The sequence below is a fragment of the Coregonus lavaretus genome (assembly GCF_964263955.1).
Source record: "Coregonus lavaretus genome assembly, contig: SUPER_35_unloc_5, whole genome shotgun sequence".
Lineage (NCBI taxonomy): Eukaryota > Metazoa > Chordata > Actinopteri > Salmoniformes > Salmonidae > Coregonus > Coregonus lavaretus.
Window position 1 is genome coordinate 995,845 of NW_028167177.1, and position 23,912 is coordinate 1,019,756.

The 23,912-nt window shown below is 43.3% G+C and overlaps 2 protein-coding genes across 4 annotated transcripts; both read right to left on the reverse strand.

Moving 5' to 3' along the window:
• Positions 1–1,896: 1,896 nt before the first annotated feature.
• LOC311110435 (uncharacterized protein) lies at positions 1,897–5,055 on the reverse strand. Of its 2 annotated transcripts, none has more exons than XM_084188981.1 (3): positions 4,587–5,055; positions 4,078–4,208; positions 1,897–3,905 (listed from the first exon to the last, which is right to left on the reverse strand). In XM_084188981.1, exons 1-3 carry the CDS (start codon positions 4,843–4,845, stop codon positions 2,628–2,630), a joined length of 1,668 nt encoding a protein of 555 aa, XP_084045107.1. In that variant the 5' UTR covers positions 4,846–5,055; the 3' UTR covers positions 1,897–2,627. The 2 variants fall into 2 exon arrangements, with proteins under 2 accessions (XP_084045107.1, XP_084045108.1); XM_084188982.1 differs by having other exon boundaries at positions 1,897–3,898; positions 4,074–4,208; positions 4,587–5,049.
• A 3,559-nt stretch (positions 5,056–8,614) lies between these two features.
• Positions 8,615–23,553, reverse strand: LOC311110378 (uncharacterized protein). Of its 2 annotated transcripts, XM_084188925.1 has the most exons (7): positions 23,052–23,544; positions 22,475–22,605; positions 22,102–22,278; positions 17,313–17,465; positions 13,395–13,506; positions 12,995–13,116; positions 8,615–9,805 (listed from the first exon to the last, which is right to left on the reverse strand). In XM_084188925.1, exons 1-7 carry the CDS (start codon positions 23,332–23,334, stop codon positions 8,864–8,866), a joined length of 1,920 nt encoding a protein of 639 aa, XP_084045051.1. In that variant the 5' UTR covers positions 23,335–23,544; the 3' UTR covers positions 8,615–8,863. The 2 variants fall into 2 exon arrangements, with proteins under 2 accessions (XP_084045051.1, XP_084045052.1); XM_084188926.1 differs by lacking the exon at positions 8,615–9,805 and having other exon boundaries at positions 11,414–13,116; positions 23,052–23,553.
• Between the last annotated feature and the right edge of the window lie 359 nt (positions 23,554–23,912).

Here is a 23,912-nt window from a genome sequence, read left to right on the forward strand (position 1 = left end):
ACAAAATGTTCAGCTGCCCCTTTAAGGGTGGGAGGTTACCGTGGTAATGGGGCCACTTGAGTCATGTCATGTGTGAGATTTGGGACCTGACTAGGGTGTCTCTTCACTATCTGTTGAAGCAGCAGAATCAAACTATCGTTGAAAAACAACCGAGCTTGTGAACAAAACAATGTAAATAGCCAAGAAACGAGGACAAAGTCTCACTTTGTAGACTTTTGAGTAAATTAGACCAACTTTTATGCCTGTGTGCAGAGCCTCCAAAAATGAATCTCTCAGCACTTCACTCAGTGCACAAAGCTCCCCTGCCAGGCAGTGTTGCTGCGCAAGGTGGGATATAGGATTCATATTTCTTTGTGCGATTAGCAGCTATGAAACAAAACAGCGGAAATTATTTTTTTCTGCTATAATTCACAAGTTGCAGATGTGCTCATACTTGACATTTGACTATTTTTATTTGTAAAAGTAATGCTGGCACTGTAGCCCTGCAAATTGACCACCCGCCAACGTGGCTGGTGAAATAGACATTCTTAACCACCAATACATACATCTACCCGCATTTAGCGAGTATTTTATGCCCTGATCCAGCTTCCGCCTGAAGCTAGGCCAGCAGAGTCCCTGCCTATCTTCCGAAAACATCTGAAACCTCTTCAAAGAGTATCTTAAGTAATCCCACAGCATCCCCCCTCCACAATGTCGCCTCTGGTCCTGGCCTGCAAGCTGATGTTGTCCCCTGGGCCCTTGGCTGCACCGGTCTGGGAATCCAAGATGGCATCCCATTGAAGCTCTATTACAGTGTGTAGGCTATATGTATTTCTCCCTTACCTTGCTGCCCTATCTTTAGTCCACTCAGCAGGTCAATGCTCTCTGGTCCGTCTTCTACTGTCTCCTCTTTGGCCAGCAGCAGATCAGGCTTCCCATACTCCATGTCTACTGACTGTATGAGATACAGAGTGAGAGGATGTTGGATCAACAAATCTGATATGAGCACCCTGCTATGGCGCATCTTCTGATTGGGCAATGAGGGATTGCTATGAGTACTATGCAACCATGTTAGTTGATTTGATACTATGGAAAAGTGATAGATGATTTGATTACTTGACACTCTTTTAATGGTTTGATAATTCAAAAGCATGGTCCCGTATGTGCAAAGAGTCTCAGAGTAGAAGTGCTGATCAAGGATCAGTTCCCCACCTGTCTACATAGTCTTTATTATTATGATCTAAAAGGCAAATCTGATCCTAGATCAGCACTTCTACTCTGTTGCTTTGTGGATATGGGACCTGACTTAATACCATGCAGATAATTGTTTACAGTGGCTCACCTCAGTGTGACTGTGTGTGGTCCTGTGTTGCTCAGCTGGTTCCTCTGTGGGTTCAGGAGGAGGTGTAGTCTGGTTGTCCTCCATGACCATGGTCCCCTCAGGGTTCCCCAGACCCTCCTCACACCCCTCATTCACCAGCAGCACCTCTGGACCCTCCTCCTCCTGGAAGAGAGGGGTGATACAGATTACACAGACATACACCCCCTCAGGTACGTACAAACAGATAATAAACACAGTTTCAACATGGAGTGTTTACCCATCCCCACTACATTTGAGTCCTATACTGTAGTTAAATAATGACTTCATTGTTGTTAAACCCATCATGGTGGACATACATATGTTGTGGGTTAAAATAAGTCAGCTATGATAAGTAAAAAGTTATCAGACAAACCTGACTAAACTATTGTGACGTGTACAGTAGGTGTTTGTAAATGTAATGTAAATGTGTTTGTTAGTGTGTGGATATGTGTAGTTATATTTAGTAAGTCTAATGGTTACAAAGCACTGTCGAGTGTATGCAGAATAGGGTGAGATGTGATGTATACTAAAGAGAGTCTCAATGAAAGTCTTAGAATGAAAAGTCCCATTTTGTGTTTATTAAACATGAACAAGTGTTAAGGTGGCACTCCAGACTCCTTTTCACCTCTTAACACCTGATTTACTTAACAAAAGGCACATCTCAATAGGTGGTCCGGGTAAGTCATGACATCTCACAAGTGGTGGGCCTTTCCTCTTTTGTTCTCTAGGCCGATGACATCACAACTTCCCATCAAACCAACTAATTGAATACCCTACTCCTTGAAGTTTGCAGTTGTCTAAAAAAACACTTTTGCGCTAATGTTTTATTTTTGTAACCATTTAGACTTGTATTTATACTTGGGATATCACTTTACAACAGGAAAAGTTAAATCACTGGAGGAAGTCTTTAAATACACCATATGAAAACCACACAGACTTCTCAACTAAAAATCTGCATGAATTTCCTAAACTGCATTCATTTTCTCAAAGTGTCTGGTGAAAAAAATAGAATTTCAATTGAAGTAATGAAACAGGCATTTATGAACATCATATAGGCTACACCGTACAAACACACTATGTAACATACTTTTTAGGTCATACAGTGTATCACACAATGTCTGGATGCAATATTCTACTCCGGAATATTAAACACTGAAATCTGTTAATCTTGTTATTCCAAATGCATCTGTGGGTCTTTTCGATTGACAACAATGAAAATTATTATTTGTTTTTAATGCAGGGTAGGATATAAACGTCAGAAGCTATCGATTGGAATGGTTACTTTCTGTTATAGAGTGGAATGTTTTTTCTGCTGGTGTATCCTTAGGTAGCTCCTCTCTGAGAACCTCTTCCCGCAGTGTGTACATGCGAACGGCCTCTCTCCAGTGTGGACCTTCAGGTGCATCTTCAAGTGACCAGCCTGGGCGAAGCGCATGGGACACTGGGTACAGCTGTAGGGTTTTTCCCCTGTGTGGACCCTCTGGTGCCTCTTCAGGTCACCAGCCTGGGCGAAGCACATGGGACATTGGGTACAGCTGAAGGGTTTCACCCCTGTGTGGACCCTCTGGTGCCTCTTCAGGTTGCCAGCCTGGGCGAAGCACATGTGACACTGGGTACAGCTATAGGGTTTCACCCCTGTGTGGACCCTCTGGTGGATCTCCACCTTCTGGGGGCAGCTGAAGCCTTTGTTACAGAACCTGCAGAGGAACCGTTTCTCTTTACTACCGCCTGATGTTTCTCCCCCTCCCTGAACCTGGGCTCTAGCCCTGTCGTTTGAGTTCAATACCTGATCGAAAACGACACGGCCGTGTGAATCGGAATGCCCCATCGACATTGACATTGGGTCGTGATCCCTGAGCGAGTGTAAAGGGGGGTGGGTCGCAACATTTTGATTCGTCTCTAATCTTTCCCTGTAATCTAAGAAATCTCTGCCCTGTGAGTGTCTGTCTCCTAGGTGACTATCTGCATTCCATGTGGGAGGAGGGTCACCCTCCACTTTCACTGTCACCTCATCTACGACTATAACCTCCCCTTTCTTATCTAGGCACCCTTCAGAGTATACACTACTACTGTACCGGTTCCAGTCCCCTCTAGACAGATCAGTCTGTGTCTCTAAACCCAAGGGCATGTTGCCTGGGTCCATCTCTGTAGTGTAAGAACAAGACGGATCATTTCCAATCTCTAACGCGTCACCTGAGTCCGGATGGGAATTAACCGTCCTTGGGCTCGGGTTACCGTAAAGTAAATACTCTGAGCTGGGAGCAGGTGGACAGCCCAGTGGCCCCAGCCCCAGTCGCTCTGGGTCTGACTTGTTGTCAGATTCTGTGTGTAACAGCCTGTGTGTTACAGTTAAAGTCTCTGTGTCTGTCTCTGACTTGTGTCTGTCTCTGACCTCCGTCATGCTGCATTGGGTCCTGGGCTGCGCTGTGGCAGTGGTGGGGTCCTCCGTAGCTACAGGGGGCACTTCAGCCGTTTCAGTCTGGATGTTTCTGCTGTGTCCTGGGTCCTCCTCTCCTTCAGACCTCTCCTGCTTGACCCCAGGACCTGCAGCCTCTGCATCTGCAGACTGACACAAGAAGAGAGGAGGTTATTACCTAAATTGGATAACAATGTCTTAGGGAAGTCAAACAAGCTCTCCTATGGTAGATGTGCATGTACACAAGTGAATAGCTGAAGAGAGCCTTGCTGAAATAAATGGGCAACATTTGATTAACAAAGTAGCATTTTTTTACACTAACCTGTATCATGATAACATGCTGGGTTGAGGTTCCACTCCCCTCATCAACAGTGATTGGTTGGTCATCTCCCCATGTATTGTGTCCTGCTGGCTTCACAAAGCACCTGTGGCCTCCAGTGAGATGTCCTTCACCTGAGAGAATGATTGGGGGAAAGAAGTGGTTAGGTGAGGTACTCTCAATGCTATATTGTACACTATTGACAATGTCTAGAATTGGCAACAATTTAAGGTAACACTTCTCATAACTTCTTGATATGCTATTTATTTATCGATGTATTGTATTATGTTCCATGCATCACTTTTTTTTTTATTGAGTAAATAATAGGAAATGCAGTGAATGAAATAATATGGTTAGAATATGATTGTTTCTTTGCGCAAGCTAGTTAAGTAATCAGGGAGATTATTGCATACTATCCCAAAACTGACCAAGACCCAATTGTGGGTAACACATCTGAACATGTGCAGAAAGGGGAGACAGGCCACGCAGTCTCGGCCTTCTGCAGAATGTACCTCTTGCCATTCCTCTGTACCGGTCGAGGATCTTGACACAACTGGGACGAATGGCGAGGACGCGCTCCCGTGCCACCTTCAGTTCCAATAGCTGTAGTTTCCTCCGCAATGCCCTGTTTTCTTTCTGGCTTTGAGTTATTTCCAAACGAAACACTGCATAGTCGTCGTCTACGAGTTTACAGATGTCTGCCACTGCTGCATTCGCTAGCACCTCCATGATGGAGGCTATTTGAGTGTGAAAAACCATACCGTTAGCCATTGTTAGCAGCTAGGTTAACTAGATAATATCTAATCACCAAATCCTGTCTCCAACGTGTATTAAAGACTACACAGGGTAAGTATGTGATTCTGTGCAGTTAAATGAGTCATATTTTTAGTGCCATGGTGTTAATAAACGTCTAAATAGCAACAATAAACACGCTAACATGGAAATTGTTCTTCGTAATTTACTTCCGTTTACACTGAAGAGAAAGGATGTTATTGGTGGGCGTCATAGAAGGGTGTGGCTAAATGAAGGGTGTGCGCGCTGTTCTTTGAAATACGGCTTATTACCTTACACGTCAAACCTCCGATTCATGATCAGTATCTTTCAAGCGGTTGTCACTAGCATCCACAGCCAAAGTCATAATTATGTCTAAACCCTGCCTATTTCTACAATATCTCTAATTAACATTTGATTTTAAACCTAACCTTAACCACACTGCTAACTTTATGCATAACCCATAACCTTAAATGAAGACCAAAAAGCACATTTTTGTTTTCATTCATTTTTAAAATATAGCCAATTTTTACTTTGTGGCCTTGGAATCTAATGGAAACCCTTTCATAGGATTGAATGAAACTAAGGCCAATTTTAATTGTAAATGATAAACAAGTAAATAAAAAGTCAACATATCAAAAGGACAACATAATTTCTAATTTATTAACAGATTTGATCACTTATTTTTTTGTACATAAAGGAACAGGTACCACCTGATTATGCCAAATAATGTTGGGATGGACATTGTTTGTTATGACCAGAACATAGGGAAAACCAAATTCAAAGGGGGAATTTGTGCATTTGGAAACTATTCAAACCCATTCACTTTTTCCACATTTTGTTACGTTACAGCCTTATTCTAAAATGGATTAAATTAATTATTTTCCTCATCAATCTACACACAATACCCCATAATGACAAAGCGAAAACAGGTTTTTAGACATTTTTGCAAATGTATTAAAAATAAAAAACAGATACCTTATTTACGTAAGTATTCAACCCCTTTGCTATGAGACTCGAAATTGAGCTCTGGTGCATCCTGTTTCCATTGATCATCCTTGAGATGTTTCTACAACTTGATTGGAGTCCACCTGTGGTAAATTCAATTGAATGGACATGATTTGGAAAGGCACACGCCTGTATATATAAGGTCCTACAGGGAGATGACCAAGAACCTGATGGTCACTCTGACAGAGCTCCAGAGTTCCTCTGTGGAGATGGGAGAACCTTCCAGAAGGACAACCATCTCTGCAGCACTCCACCAATAAGGCCTTTATGGTAGAGTGGCCAGACGGAAGCCACTCCTCAGTAAAAGGCACATGACAGCTGGCTTGGAGTTTGCCAAAAGGCACCTAAAGGATTCGGCACCTAAAGGACTCAGACCATGAGAAACAAGATTCTCTGGTCTGATGAAACCAAGATTGAACTCTTTGGAATGAATGCCAAGCTTCACGTCTGGCGGAAACCAGGCACCGCTCATCACCTGGCCAATACCATCCCCACAGTGAAGCATGGTGGTGGCAGCATCATGCTGTAGGGATGCTTTTCAGCGGCAGGGACTGGGAGATCAGTCAGGGTCGAGGGAAAGATGAACAGAGCAAAGTACAGAGAGATTCTTGATGAAAACCTGCTCCAGAGTGCTCAGGACCTTAGATTGGGGCGAAGGCTCAACTTCCAACAGGACAACGACCCTAAACACACAGCCAAGACAACGCAGGAGTGGCTTTGGGACAAGTCTCTGAATGTCCTTGAGAGGCCCAGCTAGAGCCCGGACTCCGATCTAACATCTCTGGAGAGACCTGGAAATAGCTGTGCAGCGACGCTCCCCATCCAACCTGACAGAGCTGGAGAGGATCTGCAGAGAAGAATGGGAGAAACTCCCCAAATACAGGTGTGCCAAGCTTGTAGTATCAGACTCGAGGCTGTAATCGCTGCCAAAGGAGCCTCAACAAAGTACTGAGTAAACAGTCTGAAGACTTATGTAAATGTGATATTTCAGTTTATTATTTTGATTAAATTTGCAAAAAACTCAATCTGTTTGCTTTGTCATTATGGGGTATTGTGTGTAGATTGAGGGGAAAAAACTATTTAATCAATTTTATAATAAGGCTGTAACGTAACAAAATGTGGAAAAAGTCAAGGGGTCTGAATACTTTCCGAAATGCACTGTATATATATATATATATATATATATATATATATATATATATATATATATATATATATATATATATATATATGTGTGTGTGTGTGTGTGTGTGTGTGTGTGTGTTAGACTTCAATGACAGTGTTTCGGCTATACCAGCACACCAAACAACAAGTCTGTATCATGTGAGAATGTTAGCGTACCCAGATGCTCAACTGAGGGACTTGGTAATAAAAAATAAAAACTCTTAACCCAGGACACTTCACATGATAACTATAATACACTGCTCAAAAAAATAAAGGGAACACTAAAGTAACACATCCTAGATCTGAATGAATGAAATAATCTTATTAAATACTTTTTTCTTTACATAGTTGAATGTGCTGACAACAAAATCACACAAATTATCAATGGAAATCAAATGTATCAACCCATGGAGGTCTGGATTTGGAGTCACCCTCAAAATTAAAGTGGAAAACCACACTACAGGTTGATCCAACTTTGATGTTATGTCCTTAAAACAAGTCAAAATGAGGCTCAGTAGTGTGTGTGGCCTCCACGTGCCTGTATGACCTCCCTACAACGCCTGGGCATGCTCCTGATGAGGTGGCGGATGGTCTCCTGAGGGATCTCCTCCCAGACCTGGACTAAAGCATCCGCCAACTCCTGGACAGTCTGTGGTGCAATGTGGCGTTGGTGGATTGAGCGAGACATGATGTCCCAGATGTGCTCAATTGGATTCAGGTCTGGGGAACGGGCGGGCCAGTCCATAGCATCAATGCCTTCCTCTTGCAGGAACTGCTGACACACTCCAGCCACATGAGGTCTAGCATTGTCTTGCATTAGGAGGAACCCAGGGCCAACCGCACCAGCATATGGTCTCACAAGGGGTCTGAGGATCTCATCTCGGTACCTAATGGCAGTCAGGCTACCTCTGGCGAGCACATGGAGGGCCCCAAAGAAATGCCACCCCACACCATGACTGACCCACCGCCAAACCGGTCATGCTGGAGGAGGTTGCAGGCAGCAGAATGTTCTCCACGGCGTCTCCAGACTCTGTCACGTCTGTCACATGTGCTCAGTGTGAACCTGCTTTCATCTGTGAAGAGCACAGGGCGCCAGTGGCGAATTTGCCAATCTTGGTGTTCTCTGGCAAATGCCAAACGTCCTGCACAGTGTTGGGCTGTAAGCACAACCCCCACCTGTGGACGTCGGGCCCTCATACCACCCTCATGGAGTCTGTTTCTGACCGTTTGAGCAGACACATGCACATTTGTGGCCTGCTGGAGGTCATTTTGCAGGGCTCTGGCAGTGCTCCTCCTGCTCCTCCTTGCACAAAAGCGGAGGTAGCAGTCCTGCTGCTGGGTTGTTGCCCTCCTACGGCCTCCTCCACGTCTCCTGATGTACTACTGGCCTGTCTCCTGGTAGCGCCTCCATGCTCTGGACACTACGCTGACAGACACAGCAAACCTTCTTGCCACAGCTCGCATTGATGTGCCATCCTGGATGAGCTGCACTACCTGAGCCACTTGTGTGGGTTGTAGACTCCGTCTCATGCTACCACTAGAGTGAAAGCACCGCCAGCATTCAAAAGTGACCAAAACATCAGCCAGGAAGCATAGGAACTGAGAAGTGGTCTGTGGTCACCACCTGCAAAACCAGTCCTTTATTGGGGGTGTCTTGCTAATTGCCTATAATTTCCACCTGTTGTCTATTCCATTTGCACAACAGCATGTGACATTTATTGTCAATCAGTGTTGCTTCCTAAGTGGACAGTTTGATTTCACAGAAGTGTAATTGACTTGGAGTTACATTGTGTTGTTTAAGTGTTCCCTTTCTTTTTTTGAGCAGTGTATTTCAGCTAAAGAATTGCTACGATTTCTCCCCATTGTGGGCACTCCTATGTCTGATGAGGTAACTCAGGAAGGAGAAGCTCTTGTAACATAGTTTGCACTTGAAAGGCCTCTCCTTGGTGTGAATGGTCTGGTGCTGCTTCACATACCTTGCCTCAGCAAAGCGCTTCCCACATGTGGGGCAGGCATATGGCTTGTCAGCGTCTGTCCTAATGTTTGGCCTCTTACGTTGTGACCCAATGACACCAGAGGTGGTAGAAGCAGGAGCCACCGCCATTAGGTGGTTAGTCTTTGAGCTCCCTCCTTGACCTCTAGCCATTGTTTGGGTGTTGTTGGGATTGTGTGCTGTGTTATAGGCTAGGTGCCTCTCGTGGTGAACGCCCATCCTGACCCGGTCTGTATTGGTGGGGTAACCATGAGGTAACTGAGGACGGCTAGACCCAGGTCCAGGCCTTCTATGAACCCAGTCACCAGGCATTAGACGAGACCCTGAAGGAGAAGACAGACTTCCTATTAGACTACCATCAGGGGGCTCTCCCACCACTCTCTGTGAAGGCCGAAGCCCAGGGTGACTTGCTTTGTTCATCATGGATACTGTGGTGTTTGTATCATAGGAGGAGAAGGGTCTATCTCGATCAGCCCCAGGCCCTGCTCCATCCCTGCACGGAGACTGTGAAGAGAAGGGTCTGGGCTGCAGACTGGATCCCTGACTGGAGCCTCTGTCTCTCTGATGACCACCAGGACTGAGGTTGTTCAGTCCACCAGTCCACTGGTTGTGTTCTGTGTAGTGGTGGAGTCTCTGTCCCTTGTTGGTTGGTCCTGGTTCCGACTCGGGAAGGTAGAGTGATGGCTCCTGATCCAGGGTTCTGATCCAGGGCCAGGGTTTGTGACCAGCCGCCTCAGAGGTCCAGTCTCTCCCGCCAGCAACCCCAGATATCAGCAGGTCCTCATGGACTGCAGACTGTAAACACATATTGAACAGAAAAGCATAGTTTATATAAGAAACTCTTTGCTGTACACACAGAAACATGACATTATGATATTATAAAATTTTAACCACAGTCCAGCCCATCTCTAACACTGTGATTCAATTACCTAACAATATGGAGCCATTGGAGTTTATTATCAAAAAAATCCATATGTGTTGATTCAACAATTAAGTATAATGTTTTGGTTTGACTGAAATAAGGGAAACCCAGTCCCTGCAATGATATAAAAATAACCAAGCCAGTCAGCACATAGTCAATTTTGTATTTAATTTCAACAAAATGGTAATACACTCACATAACTTGAAGTACAGTACTTTTATTGCACAAAACGATACATGTGACAAGTAGGACTGTGGAAGTCATGACATTTTGTCAGCTAGTTATTGTCATGCAAAAGTCTGCCAGTCTCAAGGTAATTGACCTTAATTAACATAAACATGTTAAGCATCTCCAGGCCTGCATTACATTTTACATTTTAGTCATTTAGCAGACTTTCTTATCCAGAGCGACTTACAATTAGTGAGACCATACAAGCTGCTGATGCACTTTGGAACATATATAATAAATCAATTGAATATACACCATCACAATAAAGCCATGATTTATTTTAGGCAGGTCTAAAGAAACATGATTTAAAGAAAATGTATTTCAGAAGAATAGAATGTAAATAGTCCTACTGTACACTGTCATTTGTTATATGGCTATGCACCATTCCATAGGCTGTAGGATTGTTCATTTAGCTGACAATATATGCTTATAAGTCCCATGCCATTATTTTATATTATGATTTTATAGTAAGAAGATTATAATTGAACTTAGCTGAATAAAATAGAAAGGATGTTTTTCCCATTCAAGAGGAGTGTGCATATGAAGTGGCTATGTTGAGCATAACAGGTCCTGTATGCTAGATTTTCAGTTATTTGGCAACTTTAGTTGTGAATGATACAAACCTTAGAATGCCTTCGAAATCAAAAGATATATGGGCTGCATGATGCGACTATAGGCTATTGATGATTTGAGAAAGTTGCAAAAAAAGCTTATGCCTTAGGCTGCACATGCTGTTCTCTCCAGCTCTCATCAAGTGATCATTATTTCACCCATCAGACTACTCTCAATTTAATCTTATCTTCACTAATGATTTAGAATGGGCCATTATCAAATGGGCAAGAGGAAAAAGACACATCATCCGCACTCGAGTAGCGAATGGAGGCCACTTTCCTGCAGGTTCGTCCCATGTCGGGTAAACTACTTCGGTTATTGTCGCCGCGCAACGTTATAGATATTCCGCCCAAACTCTGTATGCCATGGGCTCTCCAACCCTGTTCCTGCAGCTACCCAGTGCTTCATTTGGGAAACCAAGTGAAATCTGTTCGGGAACATCGATAGTAACATGTTTTCACAACGAAACATTCTGTATTTCATTAAACTGTTGACAGCCCTTCTATCTGCGCGCTGGAGAAAGGCATTAAGGAGAGAGGGGAGGAGCTGGAAACGCAAGGTGGTGAAATATTCTGTAGCTGAAGGTAATGTCAGCCTATTACTCGGCTATTCAAAATCAAATAAAACTTCACTATAATGTAGACTCTTAATTTGTTTAATTTAGGCTACCAATTTTGTACCAAAAATATCTGAAATCAGTTTTTTTAAATCAAATTAATTCGAGAATACTTTGGAAAAGGTTCAACATTACACACAGCTTCACTACTTAATGTCATTACATTACATTTACATTTTAGTCATTTAGCAGACGCTCTTATCCAGAGCGACTTACAGTTAGTGAGTGCATACATTTTCATACTGGCCCCCTGTGGGAAACGCACCCACAACCCTGGCGTTGCAAGCGCCATGCTCTACCAACTGAGCTACAGGGGACTATAAAGTTGTATTCTTTAGTGATCCAATTGACATTTTAGTCATTTAGCAGACGCTATTATCCAGAGCGACTTACAATTAGTGAGTGCATACATTTTTCATACTGGCCCTCCATGGGAATCGAACCCACAACCCTTGCATTGCAAGCGCCATGCTCTACCAACTGAGCTACAGGAGGGCCAAAGTTGTGCATACAGCTTCACTATTTCATGTCAAGTAAACATGAATTAAGGCACTATCATTTCCTCATTATAAACACCAGCATCAAACAACAGGACAAGGTTGTCACTTTTCATCAGTAAAGCATTTTTACAGACACCTTCACAATATAATCTACTCTGCTTCATCATACTCATTCTTTCCTCAGTTCACCTCATCCAGTTCCCTACTACATCCAAAACAAACATAATTAACTATAAACTAACTAGTACTACATTACATGTCACTATCCTCTATACATGGGCCGTGTGCATTTTCTGCTGGTGTATCCTGAGGTAGCTCCTCTCTGAGAACCTCTTCTCACAGTGCGTACAGGTGAACGGCCTCTCTCCTGTGTGGACCGTCAGGTGCCTCTTCAGGCTGGACGTGTGGGAGAAACTGACCCGGCACAGGTGGCAGCCAAACGGTTTCTCCCCCGTGTGGACCCTCTGGTGCCTCTTCAGGCTGGATGAGTGGGAGAAACTGGCCCGGCACAAGTTGCAGCCGAACGGTTTCTCCCCCGTGTGCATCCTCTGGTGGATCTCCACCTGTTTGGGGAAACTGAAGGCTTTTCCACAGAACGAACACAGGAAGCGCTTCTCTTCTCCACCGGATCTACTGATAGAATTACTACTACTGTCATTTGTCAATGGGCTTGTGTTGCCATTTAGTGTTGAGGCACTGACATTGTCTGAGGTCTGGTTTAACATTAGGAGAGTGTGAGGAGGATGAAGGCCAGGGAGTGTCTGTGTTGTCGCAGGGTCCATGTTCCAGTTGATAGATCCTATAGAAGGCAGGCTGAAGGCAGCATCTGTTAGGGGGTTAACCTGAGGCGCCATCAGTCTCTCTGAATCACAACTATAGGAGCAGGACGGAGCATCACTAGCCGAGTCTGTGTCTGTTCTCTCCCGACTCACACCGACAGCTCCCTGTCCCTGCAGAACAAATCTACGCCTCGCCCTGGTCTCACCCAGTCTGTTGTCATGGAAACAAAGTTTGGTTGTTGTTTTGTGTTCCACTGTGTGTTTCGGGTTGTGGTTAACAGTGTTGTTCCCCAGCCCGGCATTAAGGAAGCTGTCCCATCCACTGACCTCCACTATGTCGCCTCTGGCCCTGGCCTGCTCAGTGATGTCATCCCCTGGACCCTTGGCTGCTCCGGTCTGGGAATCCAAGATGACCGCCCAGTCTCCTCTTTTAACCTCCAGCCAACCACCTGAAGGAAGAGGTTACATTTACATTTAAGTCATTTAGCAGACGCTCTTATCCAGAGCGACTTACATTTACAAAATAGACTTTAAAAATCATGGCAGAGAAAACTCTACATATGGAGTTTTTTTAGTAAATTACCTGGTCAAGTTCATACATTGTGTGTTTTTGTATGTAAACATAAGCTGTATTGATTTCATTTTCTGAAAAAATAATAGCCAGGCGCATTACTATTCCCATTGAAGATCTATTACTGTATGTAGGCTATATGTATTTCTCCCTTACCTTGCTCCCCCATCTTTAGTCCACTCAGCAGATCAATGCTCTCTGGTCCATCTTCTATTGTCTCCTCTTTGACCAGCAGCAGATCAGGCTTCCCATCCTCCATGTCTACTGACTGTAAGAGGTACAGAGTGAGAGGATGTTGGATCAAGAAATCTGATATGAGCACCCTGCTACGGAGCATCTTCTGATTGGGCAATGAGGGATTGCTATGAGTACTATGCAAACATGTTAGTTTATTTTATTATTTGATACTCTTTAATGGTTTAATAAATGAAAGGCATGGTCCCACACTTAAGACAAAATTAATCAAGACCAGGGCCCATATCCACAAAGTGTCTCAGAGTAGAACATTGGTCGTAAGTTCTGAGAAGCTACATTTTACTCCTACTCTAATGGGTAAGAATAAAAGCTATGCATGAAGCCTCTTTAGTAATAAGGGTCCTACCTAGTCTACAGATATTTAGGAGACCTCATGAGCTGTCCTAACTAGTTGAGTTACCAGCAAGTGTCTTGATAATAGAAAAAGGCAGTGAGTCAGTGGTTCCTGCACCATAGACATGAAATTGCTTCGGAGTTGTTGAAAGAATGTGTTTATATTTGTATATGATCAACCCATAAATGATCTAGACCTACCTGCAACAGTATCTCTTGCACTTTTGACAATGATTTCACATGATATGCCTAAATTGTTTTAACCAGTAGGCTAATAAATATTCAACATTTTCTTTTGATTATTTCAATAACCTACATTGTGTTATTTCAAGTTATCCCTTTGGAGCGCATATCACCTTGATAGACGTTGACAGTCTACCTTTAAAAAACATGCTTGAAATTGAAAGCATCTAGATAATGTTGCAGAAAACCTTTGAAAGGTCTATCATTTTCACATGATAAGGCCTATGTTAACTTTGATTATGTTCGATGAAATTGAGACTTCTCAAACATTTTATGCAACAATATCGGCAAGTGAGTTGATGCCTACTGTGCCAAAGCGATTTAGAATTGTTAAACGGTAGTGATGAGTGTGTTGAGAGTCCAAAGGTGGCAATGCCTCATTGCGATTAGCTATTCCCCATAATTATAATTATTATGACCGAAAATAGCTTCTTGACATCAGAACAGCGATCACTATCCTCGATTTGGATGAATATTTCTACTTCAATGAGTTGGAGGCACAGGACATACTGTTCACCCCAGACCAGGCCCTAATCCCGAAGACTCAGAAAAGAAAAAGACGGCGCAAGTGAGGCCAACATGTGGGCACCCTGACGAAACTATGTCGGCGAGGACATAAACCACCTCTACCCTCCGTTCTATTGGTGAACGTACAATCACTGGAGAACAAACTGGACGAGCACCGTTCGAAACTATCCTATCAACGGGACCTGAAGAACTGTAATATCCTATGGTTCTCGGAGTCTTGGCTGAACAAGAACATGGATAATATACAGTACTAGTCAAACGTTTGGACACACCTACTCATTCAAGGGTTTTTCTTTATTTTTACTATTTTCTACATTGTTGACTAATAGTGAAGATATCAAAACTATGAAATAACAGAGTGAAGGAAAAGCAGCCAACAAGTGCTCAGCATATGTGGGAACTCCTTCAAGACTGTTGGAAAAGCATTCCAGGTGAAGCTGGTTGAGAGAATGCCAAGAGTGTGCAAAGCTGTCATCAAGGCATAGGGTGGCTACTTTGAAGAATCTCAAATATAAAATATATTTTGATTTGTTTAACACTTTTTTGGTTACTACATATGTGTTATTTCTTAGTTTTGATGTCTCCACTATTATTCTACAATGTAGAAAATAGTAAAAATTAAGTAAAACCCTGGGTGTGTCCAAACTTTTGACTGGTACTGTACATCTGGCTGGTTTTTCTATGCATCAATAGGACAGAACGGCAACATCCGGTAAGCTCAAGGGGGAGGTGTATGTCTCTTTGATAATAACAGCTGGTGTGCGATCTCTAATTGCAACACTGAACCATGCATGAGAGCACCAGCTGTTCCGAACGACTGTATGATCATACTCTCCGTAGCTGATGTGAGTAAGAACTTTAAACAGGTTAACATTCACAAGGCCGCAGGGCCAGACGGATTACCAGACCCGTACTCAGAGCATCTGCTGACCAGCTGGCAAGTGTCTTCACTGATATTTTCAACCTCTCCCTGACCCAGTCTGTAATACCTACATGTTTAAAGCAGCCCACCATAGTCCCTGTGCCCAAGAACATCTAGGTAACCTGTCTAAATGACTTTCGCCTAGTAGCATTCACATCTGTAGCCATGAAATGCTTTGAAAGGCTTGTCATGGCTCACATCAACACCATCACACCAGACACCCTGGACCCACTCCAATTCGCAAACCGACCCAACAGATCCACAGATGACGCAATCTCTATTGCACTCCACACTGCCCTCTCCCACCTGGACAAGAGGTGAGAATGCTGTTCATTGACTACACCTCAGCGTTCAACACCATAGTGCCCTCCAAGCTCATCACTAAGCTTAGACTCCTCCTGTACTCCCTGGTCACCCACAACCGTGTGGATGTGCACGACTCCAACACCAGTAAGTTTGCTGACAACACGACGGTGGTAGGCCTGATCACCGACGAAGATGAGAGAGCCTATAGGGAGAAGGTCAGAGACTTGGCAGTGTGGTGCCAGGACAACAAACTCTCCCTCAACGTCAGGAAGATAAAAGGAGCTGATCATGGACTACAGGAAACGGAGGGCTGAGCACGCCCCCATTCACATCGACAGGGCTGTAGTGGAGTGGATTGAGAGCTTCAATTTCCTCGGTGTCCACATCACTTAGGATCTATCATGGTCCACACACACACCAACACAGTCGTGATGTGGGCATGACAATGCCTCTTCCCCCTCAGGAGGCGGAAAAGATTTGGCATGGGCCCTCAGATCCTCAAAAAGTTCTACAGCTGCACCATTGAGAGCATCTTGACTGGCTGCATCACCGCTTGGTATGGCATCTGCTTGGCATCCGACCGTAAAGCGCCATAGAGGGTAGTGCGTACGGCCCAGTACCTCACTGGGGTCGAGCTCCCTGCCATCCAGGACCTTTATACCAGGCAGTGTCAGAGGAAGGCCCTAAAAAATACCCAAGCCACCCAAGTCATTGACTGTTCTCTCTGCTACCGCAGGGCAAGCGGTACCGATGCACCAAGTGTGGAACCAACAGGACCCTGAACAGCTTCTATCCCCAAGCCATAACACTGCTAAATAGTGACTTAAATAGTTAACCAAATAGCTACCCGGACTATCTGCATTGACCTTTTTGCACTAACATTTTTGACTCAACACATACGCTGCTGCTGCTGCTGTTTATTATCTGTCCTGTAGACTAGTCACTTAATTCCTAGTTATATGTACATTATCTCAGTACTGGTACCCCGTGTATCATTCCTCATTGTGTATTTATTACTTTTATTATTCTGTGTTATGACTTTTCTATTATTTCTCTATTTTCTTTCTCACTGCATTGTTGGGAAGGGCCCGTAACAATGTCAATGAGCGTCATCACTATCTTTCCTTTACGGTACCTCAAACTGTCATGATTACCAGCTGAAATAAACTTTTAAGAGTTGATTTTAATCCTGGCTCAGAATTTGTCTGAGCAGTGTTTTAACATCATCATAAAACCTACTCTGAGCTTGGAGTTTTTTTAAACAGGTTTTAAATGACCTTTTCTGAGACGCTTTGTGGATACGGCCCATGGGTAGTCTCAGAGTAGAAGTGCTGATCGAGGATCAGGTCCCCATCTGTCTATATAGTCTTATTCATTATGATCTAAAAGGCAAAACTGATCCTAGTTCAGCACTCCTACTCTGAGAGGCTTTGTGGATATGGGCCCTGACCTAATACTATACAGACAGTAGTTCACAGTGGGCTCACCTCAGTGAGACTGTGTGTGGTCCTGTGCTGCTCAGCTGGTTCCTCTGTGGGTTCAGGAGGAGGTGTTGTCTGGTTGTCCTCCATGACCGTGGGCCCCTCAGGGTTCCCCAGACCCTCCTCCTTCACCAGCAGCACCTCTGGACCCTCCTCCTCCTGGAAGAGACAGGTGATACAGATTACACAGACATACACTCCCTCAGGTACATACACACACAGATAATAAACATACTTTCAACATGGAGTGTTTACCCATCCCTATGAATGAGTCCTATACTGTAGTTACAGAATTACTTAATTGTAGTTAAACCCATCATGGTGGACATAAATAGGATGTAGTGCGTAAACATGTCAGCTATGATTAGTCAAGTCATCATCAGACAAACCTGACTAAACTATTTTGACATGTACAGTAGGTGTTTGTTAGTGTGTGGGTATGTGTAGCTATATTTAGTAAGTATATATTATATTGGTTATAAAGCGCTGTTGGGTGTATGCAGAATAGGGTGAGATCAGATGCGATGTATAACAAAGAGAGTCTCAATGAAAGTCTTGGAATGAAAAGTCTGAGTTTTAAATACACAATATATAAACCACACATACGTCTCAACTAAAAATCTGCATGAACTTTCTCATAAAAAATAAAGTAGTTGAATAGATGTAATGATACAGGCATTTGTGAACATCATATAGCCTACACAGTCCAAACACAATATGAACATCTTGAAGAATAATCTGGCCTTAATGGCCATGTACTATCTCCACCCAGCACAGCCAGAAGAGGACTGGCCACCCCTCAGAGCCTGGTTCCTCTCTAGGTTCCTGCCTTTCTAGGGAGTTTTTCCTAGCCACCATGCTTCTACATCTGCATTGCTTGCTGTTTGGGGTTTTAGGCTGGGTTTCTGTATAGCACTTTGTGACATCTGCTGATGTAAAAAGGGCTTTATTAATACATTTGATTTTGATGTAACAGACTTTTTAGGCTTTAAGTATGCCTTATATCACACAATGTCTGGATGCAATATTTTACTCAGGAATATTCAACACTGAAATCTGTTACTCTCATTATTCCAAATGCATCTGTGGATCTTTTCTGTTGACAACAATGACAATTAATATTTGTCTTTAATGTAGGGCTTGATCTAAGCGTCAGAAGCTATCGATTGGATGGTTACAAATCGCGTTACATTTCGTATAACATGTCAGTTACATATTGCAATATAATTTTTGGACTATATTCTATCGATATTTGACTCCAAGTATCGGTACAAAAATATATATAAAAAATAACAAATTATTATTATTTTCTAAAAAAATGTGCTACTGTAGGTAGCGTTAGCTGGCGCTAGTCGGCTGTACCTGCACAAAAACTCAGGTATTTTTAAATCCTATAGCTTGTTCTCCATCTTCTTTTTAAATAGTGAGCCAACATGTTTTCAGCACTTTTATTTCCCTGATTGATCAAAACTTGTTTTATCATGCTCTCTCGTCTCTCTGCAGCAGACATATAGTGAGCAATATGTTTGGAACATCAAATCGCAATATCGAATCAGAATACATATAGAATCGTGAGAATCGTAATAAATATTGTACCGGCACCTAAGTATTGTGATAATATCGTATCATGAGGTCCCTGGCAATTCCCAGCCCTACTTTCTATGTTATATAGTGGAATGGTTTTTCTGCTGGTGTATCCTGAGGTAGCTCCTCTCCCAGAACCTCTTCCCGCAGTGCGTACAGGTGATAGGCTGTGTAGCAAGCTACAGTATCTTCTTTCATTTTCGAGATGATCGATCTCTGTCGAGGGAGGAGTTGGTTTTCACAGTGTATATTTATTACTTCTGAACACATTTCCGTTTGTTGGCGATGTCAGTTCTTACTTTTCTATTATCTCTCTATTTTCTTTCTCTGCATTGTTGGGAGTTGTAAGTAAGCATTTCACTGTTAGTCCACACCTGTTGTTTACAAACTATGTGACAAATAACATTTGATTTGATTCAGCTACATTGGTGACAGGGTGGGATCCTTCCGATACGCCTATGGGGCCAGGGCACACAAATGTTCCTAGAGAAGGCGGAATACTGAAGCATGCGTTGATGACAGTTATATGGCTATATTATCTGCTCAGATTCAGCCAAATGCTTCAAAACTCATTGGACGGCGCTTCACGGTGCAGATGGACAATGACCCGAAGCATACTGCGAAAGCAACCCAATACAAGGCAAAGAAGTGGAGTGTTCTGCAATGGCCAAGTCAATCACCTGACCTGAATCCAATTGAGCATGCATTTCATTTGCTGAAGGCAAAACGCCCCAAGAACAAGCAGGAACTGAAGACAGCTGCAGTAAAGGCCTGGCAGAGCATCACCAGGGAAGAAACCCAGCATCTGGTGATGTCTATGGGTTCCAGACTTCAGGCAGTCATTGACTGCAAAGGGTTTGCAACCAAGTATTAAAACTCACAATTTAATTTATGATTATGTTAGTTTGTCCAATTAATTTTGAGCCCCTAAAATTGGGGGGCTATGTATAAAAATGGTTGTAATTCCTACACGGTTCATACAATCATTTTGACAAAACCCTTAAATTAAAGATGAAAGTCCACACTTAAAGCACATCTTGAATGTTTCATTTCAAATCCATTGTGGTGGCATACAGAGCCAAAATTATGCAAATTATGTCACGGTCCAAATAAATATTGATTGGTAGGTTACACTATATTTAGATATTTCAAATACTGCCTGAGACTATTTGCCTCTGTACTCAATAAATGGTGGAACACTATTTGTGTTGGTGTTCTTTGTTCGGATGTATACGCATGAAATGTACACTATGGAAAACTTGTCTCACATTCAGTCATAGTTAGTAGAATTATGAATGGATTGGCAAGATTTAGGCACTGTCAACTTTTAGAAGGTTAGTATGAAAGTTCATAATTTAAACCACCTAAATATATTCACTTTCACTGAACATTTAGTATTTAAAACTGAAACATTAATTTCCCAAATGCTTTTTGTACAATCCTTCATGCTCTTTATCATTCACCATACCTTACATTCCAATGCATCCAACATTATGCATGCCCACCATGGTATTGGGCAGCTGCAATTTGAGAACTCATCTGGTTTAGAAATCAAATTCTGGTTATCTTATTGCAAAGCACATTGTACAACTGTTTTTAGAGAAGATTGTATTGCAAGGTATGCTATATGTAATGGCAGATGCAGACGTCATTTTAAACCTGCATTCTAGCGTTCATGACACACACACATCTTTCTGTCTACATGCTTTTATTTGGGTTTCTACGCAAAGTATATGATTGAATGTTTATTTAAGCTTGCAGCTAATTACTTGAAATGAGACAATCATGCCAAAACATGATTAAAAAAATTGAATTCACTGACAAAGATAGCTAATGAAACACAAATTGACATTTACAGTAGCTGACTAGGCTAGTCAAACTGTAACATTGGCTAGCTTTCAATAAATTGGCTAAATTATCAACGGCGTTACCTCTTCATACAATCAAGACAATTCGTATTGCATGCTGCATATTTCAAGTGCACTCAAACAGATATTTATCTTATTTCAGTCTTTGGGAGCTAGCTATATCTGTTCCTCTTCATCAGACAGCAGCTTGCGTTTTCACAAGAGGCTGTGTTTACGTCGTAGATAGAAGCAGGCCATTGGCTGCCTTCATCACAAGGGTTATGTGCGGGAGTTTGATCGGTTCAAAGTTTAACGAATTTTTATAGTCATCATAAGAATGTTTTACTGTCATGTACAAAAATCAGCTCCTCCCTCTACGGGGATTGATCAACTTCACGTTTTTCAGGTTTGGCCCACCACCTAGTACAGGGAAACAGCCTCTATCTCGTGTGGACCTTCAGGTGCCTCTTCAGATGGTGCTGGTGGGAGAACCTCTTCTCACACTGGGGGCAGCTGTAGGGTTTCTCCCCTGTGTGGACTCTTTGGTGCCTTTTCAGGTCACAAGCCTGGGAGAAGCGTTTGTGACACTGGGCACAGCTGAAGGGTTTCTCTCCTGTGTGGACCCTCTGGTGGATCTCCACCTTCTGGGGGCAGCTGAAGCCTTTGTTACAGAACATGCAGAGGAACCGTTTCTCTTTACTATTGCCTGATTTGGCTCCCCCTCCCTGAGCCTGGGCTCTAGCCCTGTCGTTTGAGTTCGATACCTGATCGAAAAGGATGTGGCCATGAGAATCGGAAGGCCCAATCGACGTGGACACTGTGTCGCGATCCCTGAGCGTGTGTAAAGGGGAGTGGGTCGCGACATTTGAATTTGTCTCTGAGCTTTCCCTGTAATCTAAGAAACCTCTGCCCTGTGAGAGTCCGTATCCTAGGTGACTATCTGCATTCCATGTGGGAGGAAACTCACACTCCACTTTCACTTCATCTACGACCAGACCCTCTCTTTTCTTATCTAGGCACCCTTCAGAGTATACACTACTACTGTACCGGTTCCAGTCCCCTCTAGATAGATCAATCTCTGTCTCTAAACCTAAGGGCATGTTGCCAGGGTCCATCTCTGTACTGTAAGAACAAGACGGATCATCTAATGCGTCACCTGAGTCCCGATGGGAATGAACCGTCCTTGGGCTCGGGTTACCGTAAAGTAAATACTCTGAGCCGGGAGCAGGAGGACAGCCCAGTCTCCCCAGCCCCAGTCTCTCTGGGTCTGATCTGTAGTCAGATCCTGTGTCTAGCCTTTGTGTTTCAGTTAAAGTCTTGGTGTCTGTCTCTGACTTGAGGACGGCGTTCAGCGTTCCACTGACCTCCGTGATGCTGCGTTGGGTCCTGGGCTGAGCTGGGGCGGTGGTGGTGGGGTCCTCCATGGCTACAGGGGGCTCTACTGCCTCTCCAGTCTGGATGTCTCTGCTGTGCCGTGGGTCCTCCTCTCCTTCAGACCTCTCCTGCTTTACCCCAGGACCTGCAGCATCTGCATCTGCAGACTGACACAAGAAGAGAGGAGGTTATTACCGGTACATGAGTTGAATTGGATAACAATCTCTTAGGAAAGTCTCACAAGCTCCACTATGGCAGATGTACATGTAAGCAAGTGAATAGCTTAGGGGAGCCTTTCTGAAATAAACGTTACAAATTTCATTTACAAAGGAACTGTAATTTTTTATGCAACACTACACTAACCTCTATCACAATAACGTGCTGGGTTGAGGTTCCACTCCCCTCATCAACAGTGATTGGTTGTTCATCTCTCCATGTATTGTGTCCCGCTGGCTTCACAAAGCTCCTGTGGCCTCCAGTGAGATGTCCTTCACCTGAGAGAGTTATTGGGGGGAAAAAGGTGGTTAGGTTAGTTACTGTCAATGCTCAACCCTATATTGTACACTATTGACAGTTTTGACACTGTCTAGAATTAGCCAGGATGAAAGGTAACACTTTGCATAACTTCTTGATATACTTTTAATTGATTGTATTATGTTCCATGCAACACATTGTCTTCATTGAGTAAATAATAGGAAATGCAGTAAATTAATCTGGTTAGAATATTATATTGTTTCTTTACGCAAAATAGCTAAGTAATCTGGGGAATTATTGCATACTATCCAAAAACTGACGAAGACCCAATTCCAGGAAACACATCTGAATACATGTACAGAGGGGAACGGGGCGACAGGCACTGAGTTATATATGAACGGCGACAGGCACTGAGTTATATATGAACGGCGACAGGCCGTGCAGGACAGCCTTCAGCGAAATGTACCTCTTGCCATTCCTCTGTATCGGTCGAGGATCTTGACACTACTTGGACGACTGGCGAGGACGCGCTCTCGCATTGTCCTCTCTGCGCGCTCCCGTGCCACCTTCAGTTCCAGAAGCTGTAGTTTCCTCCGCAATGCCCTGTTTTCTTTCTGGCTTTGAGTTATTTCCAAACGAAACACTGCATAGTCGTCGTCTACGAGTTTACATATATCTGCTACGGCTGCATTCGCTAGCACTTCCATGATGGAGGCTATTTGAGTGTGAAAAACCATACAGTTAGCCATTGTTAGCAGCTAACTCGCGTTACCTAGAAAACGTCTATCAACCAAGTCCTGCCTCCAACGCGAATTAAAGACTACATGGGGTAAGTATGTGTTGCTGTGCAGTTAAATTACTCATATTCTAAGTTCCATGTTGTTAATAAACGTCTAAATAACAACAATAAAAACGCTAACGTGGAAATTCATCTTGGTCACTTCACTTCCGTTTACACTGAAGAGAAAGGATGTTATTGGGTGGCGTCATAGCTCAAAGGGTGTGGCTAAATGAAAATGATATGCGTGCTGTTCGATGGGGTTTAACGGCGGTTGGCATCCAATGTTAATGGTGCATTACCGCCACCAGCTGTACGGGGTAGTGAATAAGAAACTATAAAACCATTGCGGGAAAGGGGGAAAACGACATCATACAAAATTCAACACATCAACTAAGAAAACCCATCCCACTTCTTCAATCACAGTCCACTCCAAAATACATCCCTACACAGGCTCAGGGGCCTGTGATGGCAGAACATTCACCGACAGGATTTAATACTATAATAATAATATGCCATTTAGCAGACGCTTTTATCCAAAGCGACTTA

Excerpts from the sequence above, each read along its gene's own strand:
- LOC311110435 (XM_084188981.1), bottom strand. The coding sequence starts at position 4,845 with ATGGCTAACGGTATGGTTTTTCACACTCAAATAGCCTCCATCATGGAG. Across the intron at positions 4,209-4,586 it reads GTACAGAGGAATGGCAAGAG|GTGAAGGACATCTCACTGGA; the intron begins GTACATTCTGCA and ends TCATTCTCTCAG. Across the intron at positions 3,906-4,077 it reads AGCATGTTATCATGATACAG|TCTGCAGATGCAGAGGCTGC; the intron begins GTTAGTGTAAAA and ends TTCTTGTGTCAG.
- LOC311110378 (XM_084188925.1), bottom strand. The coding sequence starts at position 23,334 with ATGGCTAACTGTATGGTTTTTCACACTCAAATAGCCTCCATCATGGAA. Across the intron at positions 22,279-22,474 it reads AGCACGTTATTGTGATAGAG|TCTGCAGATGCAGATGCTGC; the intron begins GTTAGTGTAGTG and ends TTCTTGTGTCAG. Across the intron at positions 17,466-22,101 it reads CCCAACGCAGCATCACGGAG|GAGGAGGAGGGTCCAGAGGT; the intron begins GTCAGTGGAACG and ends TGTCTCTTCCAG.